Source organism: Aplysia californica, unplaced genomic scaffold (assembly GCF_000002075.1).
Source record: "Aplysia californica isolate F4 #8 unplaced genomic scaffold, AplCal3.0 scaffold00294, whole genome shotgun sequence".
Classification (NCBI taxonomy): domain Eukaryota; kingdom Metazoa; phylum Mollusca; class Gastropoda; order Aplysiida; family Aplysiidae; genus Aplysia; species Aplysia californica.
This window is the reverse complement of record NW_004797564.1, coordinates 6,820-10,719: the sequence shown is the minus strand read 5'-3', so window position 1 is coordinate 10,719 and position 3,900 is coordinate 6,820. Positions and strand designations below refer to the sequence as shown.

The 3,900-nt window shown below is 40.3% G+C and overlaps 1 protein-coding gene across 1 annotated transcript in view; it reads left to right on the top strand.

Moving 5' to 3' along the window:
* Positions 1-1,395: 1,395 nt before the first annotated feature.
* LOC101864075 overlaps positions 1,396-3,900 on the top strand; it is a 4,248-nt gene continuing 1,743 nt past the window's right edge. The window contains exons 1-3 of the mRNA XM_005101688.3: positions 1,396-1,515; positions 2,354-2,438; positions 2,995-3,156. Of these exons, the coding sequence (XP_005101745.2) occupies positions 1,396-1,515; positions 2,354-2,438; positions 2,995-3,156 (367 nt within the window). The remainder of the gene's footprint in view (positions 1,516-2,353; positions 2,439-2,994; positions 3,157-3,900) is intronic.

Genomic DNA, 3,900 nt, shown 5'->3' with positions numbered 1-3,900 from the left:
CTCATGGGACTTGACTGCTGAAATCTGCACCCTGGTGACGTTTACCTGGCTGTGTATAGTGCGTGTTCGACATGAAGCAGTCATTTTTTGGAAATTTAAGTTCTGATTCGCTATAGATCCAAACTGACGGAACTTCTCTACTCATTACACAAAGGGTCTTGAGGACACCTCAGCATTCTCTTCATGCCGCGCCAAGAACTTACGAAATGTCAAGGATGGTGAGTTTGTGGAGAAGTAATGTTCAATACAAAAAGCTCTCTGCTCTTTACTAAACTTTACCATGATCTCAGCAGAGAAACGAAATTAGGGTAAAATAATATCTGCAGACTTCTGTTGACTTGTTAGGCTGCTGTAGCTTGATATATAGCCCGTTTTTTGCAACTTTTAGTAGTAGACTTAATGCGAACTGATGCGTCGTGCTATGAAAATGGTGACAAGGTTGAAAATGGGTTTTAAAATGCGCTATATAGACCAAAACCATTTAGCGGACCTATCTGAAATTGATATCGGACAAATTCGTTAGGCTTCTAAAAGTTATGTTCAAATCTGAAACGGAAAGCTCCTGTATGGAGGAAGATATTTACAAAACAAGTTGTACAGTTGTTGTTGTTGTTTTTCGGGATTTTTTGGATCACCCTGTATATCTGAATTCCTATGCTGATTTGGTGTCCACTGTGTTTTCTAACCCCATTTCAGCTTGAGAATCGAGGTATCAAATTGTTTGTGCGTTTATTGTTTTGGGTTGTTGTTGTTGTTGTTGTTGTTGTGTTTGTGTTTGTGTTTCTGTGTTTCTGTGTGTGTTTGTGTTTGTGTGCGTGAGTGTGTGTGTGTGTGTGTGTGTGTGTGTGTGTGTGTGTGTGTGTGTGTGTGTGTGTACGTGGAGAAAAACACCAAACCAATGTGCCAGGATCTGGACAAAAAGATGTATGTTATCTTATCTTATAATTATTTCTTTCTGCAGATATCAACATGAAAGTAGCTATTGCACTCTTGGCGGTCATTGCCCGCGTGGTGTTGGGAGACGCCCCAGATCCCACCACTGTCTGTAAGACAGACCTACTCACAGTGAAAGAACGCTTCGCTTTTAGTGGTGTGAGTATTTGTGTCACGACGCGGTGGAATCAGGCGCTTCTCAGTTTCTGGCCATGTGCAGTTATTGGCATCATCTTAAAGGCTGTTCATGTGACTTACTTTCGACTAAAAAATATTCATTTATCTTGAATAGAAGTCGAGATATTTGCGATTGAAAGAGGTGAGGTCACCTGTTTTCAGAGGTTAAAATTAGCGAGAAAATAGCTCCAATGTTTGGTGATTTCCATAGCTTATGAATTCTTGGAAAGTGCTAATGTGTGATCGTCATTTCTTGTCTCATATAGCCCTTATTTGCACTGATGTATGATTTCTGACAAACGTTTGTCTCCACAGGACAAGGACACGTTGGTGGCAGACTTCACTGCCCAAAAAGTAGCCGTTCTTCCTTCAACTGGAGGCAGAAAAGTTGTCGACATTAAAGCGGTAGGGGTATTCCTCTATCTATCTATCTATCTATCTATCTATCTATCTATCTATCTATCTATCTATCTGTCTGTCTATCTATCTATCTATCTATCGCTCAATTCCAGTAGAGTGTAAATATAGTAGATGACTTTCAGTTGATGTTAATGCACTGATCATTCCTTTTATCGAAAGTGGGCCCAGCTAGTATTATATTAATAAAATAACTAATGATTAAAACGAATGTAAGGGGGCTCTCGTGGTCTAGGAGTTACGAAGTTCGCCTCTCATTCAATAGGTCCCGGGTTCAAAACCTGGCAGCGACGAAAAATTCAAAATGGATTCCTACCAAAATGATAATGTTTAATATGTTCCGCGCGCTCATTTTACCTAATGCAGTTAAGAGCACTGTAAAACACTTACCAAAACAAAACAAAAAGAAACGAATTGAATCGCTTTTTCTTTATTTTTTTTAACAAGAACATAGAATACCCACTACCAATTTATCAGTTAGTGCCCCTTTTTTTCCTTGTAATATTTTTATTAGTCTGCTCATATTTATTTTCTTCCATCTAGTACGTTAGTCTCATGAAGGTTGACTAGAAATAATCTCAGATGCATGGGTAATAAAACATGTAGCAATCATGCGCTTTGCAGTCGCATGCAAGATACATCAGATTGATTTCCATGTGGAGAAAATATTTATCCAGTTTCACCATGGTCATTCTCCTGGGACGTTGCATCCCTCTCAGCCTAGGTTGGTCCTTAAATTATTTAAATTATGTCATTGCGAGCTTAAAAACACCTAGAGGATTTTAAAAAATCTATGTTGTATTTTTCTCTCTTTGATATTTAACAGTCGAAGACATACGTCATTCCTTCTGCGGGTGGCTGCACAGTTCGCAAGTCGCTACCAACAGAAAAGTTCTCGAAGTGTCTAACAGGTAATCTTCTTCTTCTTCTTCTTCTTCTTCTTCTTCTTCTTCTTCTTCTTCTTCTTCTTCTTCTTCTTCTTCTTCTTCTTCTTCTTCTTCTTCTTCTTCTTCTTCTTCTTCTTCTTCTTCTTCTTCTTCTTCTTCTTCTTCTTCTTGGAATCAGGCGTCACTTTTTGGGGCATATAGAGTTATTAATATCAACAAAAAGCTCTTTCATTTATATTGCAGTTGGCGAAAAAATACTCATGTATCTTTAATAAAAGCCGTGATATTTGCTATTGAATGAGGTGGTGGTAGGCAGATCTGAAATGTAAAATTAGCGCCAAAGTTTGGTGACTTCCATAGTTTGAGAGTCCTTAGAAACTGGACATTTTTATTTTTGGTGCCTTAAATGAACGTTTTTCAGTAACATCCACTCAGAAATGTTTTGGAAAGGAAATAAAAGGTATCTAGAGAAAAAAAATAGCCCAACGCCCAGAAAAATGCGGGTTTCGTTGATTTCACTGTTTTGACGAGCGCATGATTTCACCACGCTTCCGAACATTTTTTTCTCTTGTCCAACCAGCTGATGCCAAGTTCCTCCACACCCTGACGTTTGGCATCGAGTATCCTGTGACCATGTACCGCTACAAAACGTCAGTGGGAGGCGTTGACATAACCGATGCTCTCGTCCTGATAGAACCAGGAGTCGGCTCCTACCCCGTCATCGTCAAGTATTATGGGCCGGGTGAGTGGCTAAAACAGCACCTGGACATGGATGGCTGGTGCCTTTATAAATAGATCATTGATGATCAAGGGACGATGAGTCGCCTGAAGATCGTCCTGCTGTCTGGACTGAGATCATCCTTGCCTTTTTCATCCTGGATCAGCGTAAAGGCCACGAATAAACACTTTCTCACCCTGGATCAGGAAGTAGGCCACGAACAAACACTTTCTACCTTTCTCTATCCTGGGCTAGTCGCTTGATGTCATTCCGTGTCTTCTCACTTTTCTGTACATCCATTCCCGTGACTCTTCTCCAGGTTCCACATGGTCTTCCCCTTGATCATTTACCCTGTGTGTTCCAATCTAACATTTTTCTTGTTATGCAGCTACTTGACTTCCTGATTATGTGTCCAATCCATCGCCAACGCCTTCTTCCCTACTCATCTCTGACTGGGCTCTTTCTCGTTCTTTTTAATACATGTATTTCCTCGGTGGTGACCTGATCTGCCCATCTGAGCCTCAGTAACTCCCTTAAAGACTTCTGGACTGAGATAGTCTTACTAAGTTAGTCTTACTTTGTACAGCCGCTGGTGTCTATGTTTGTGTTGGATGATTGCTTGTGCTTATGTTTGTTAGTGTGTGTGTGTGTTTGAGTGTGTGTTTGTGTGTGTGAGAGAGAGTGTGTGTGTGAGAGAGTGTTGGTGCGTGTGTGTATGTGTGTGTGAGTGTGTGTGTGTGTGTGTGTATGTGTGTAAACATAAATAAA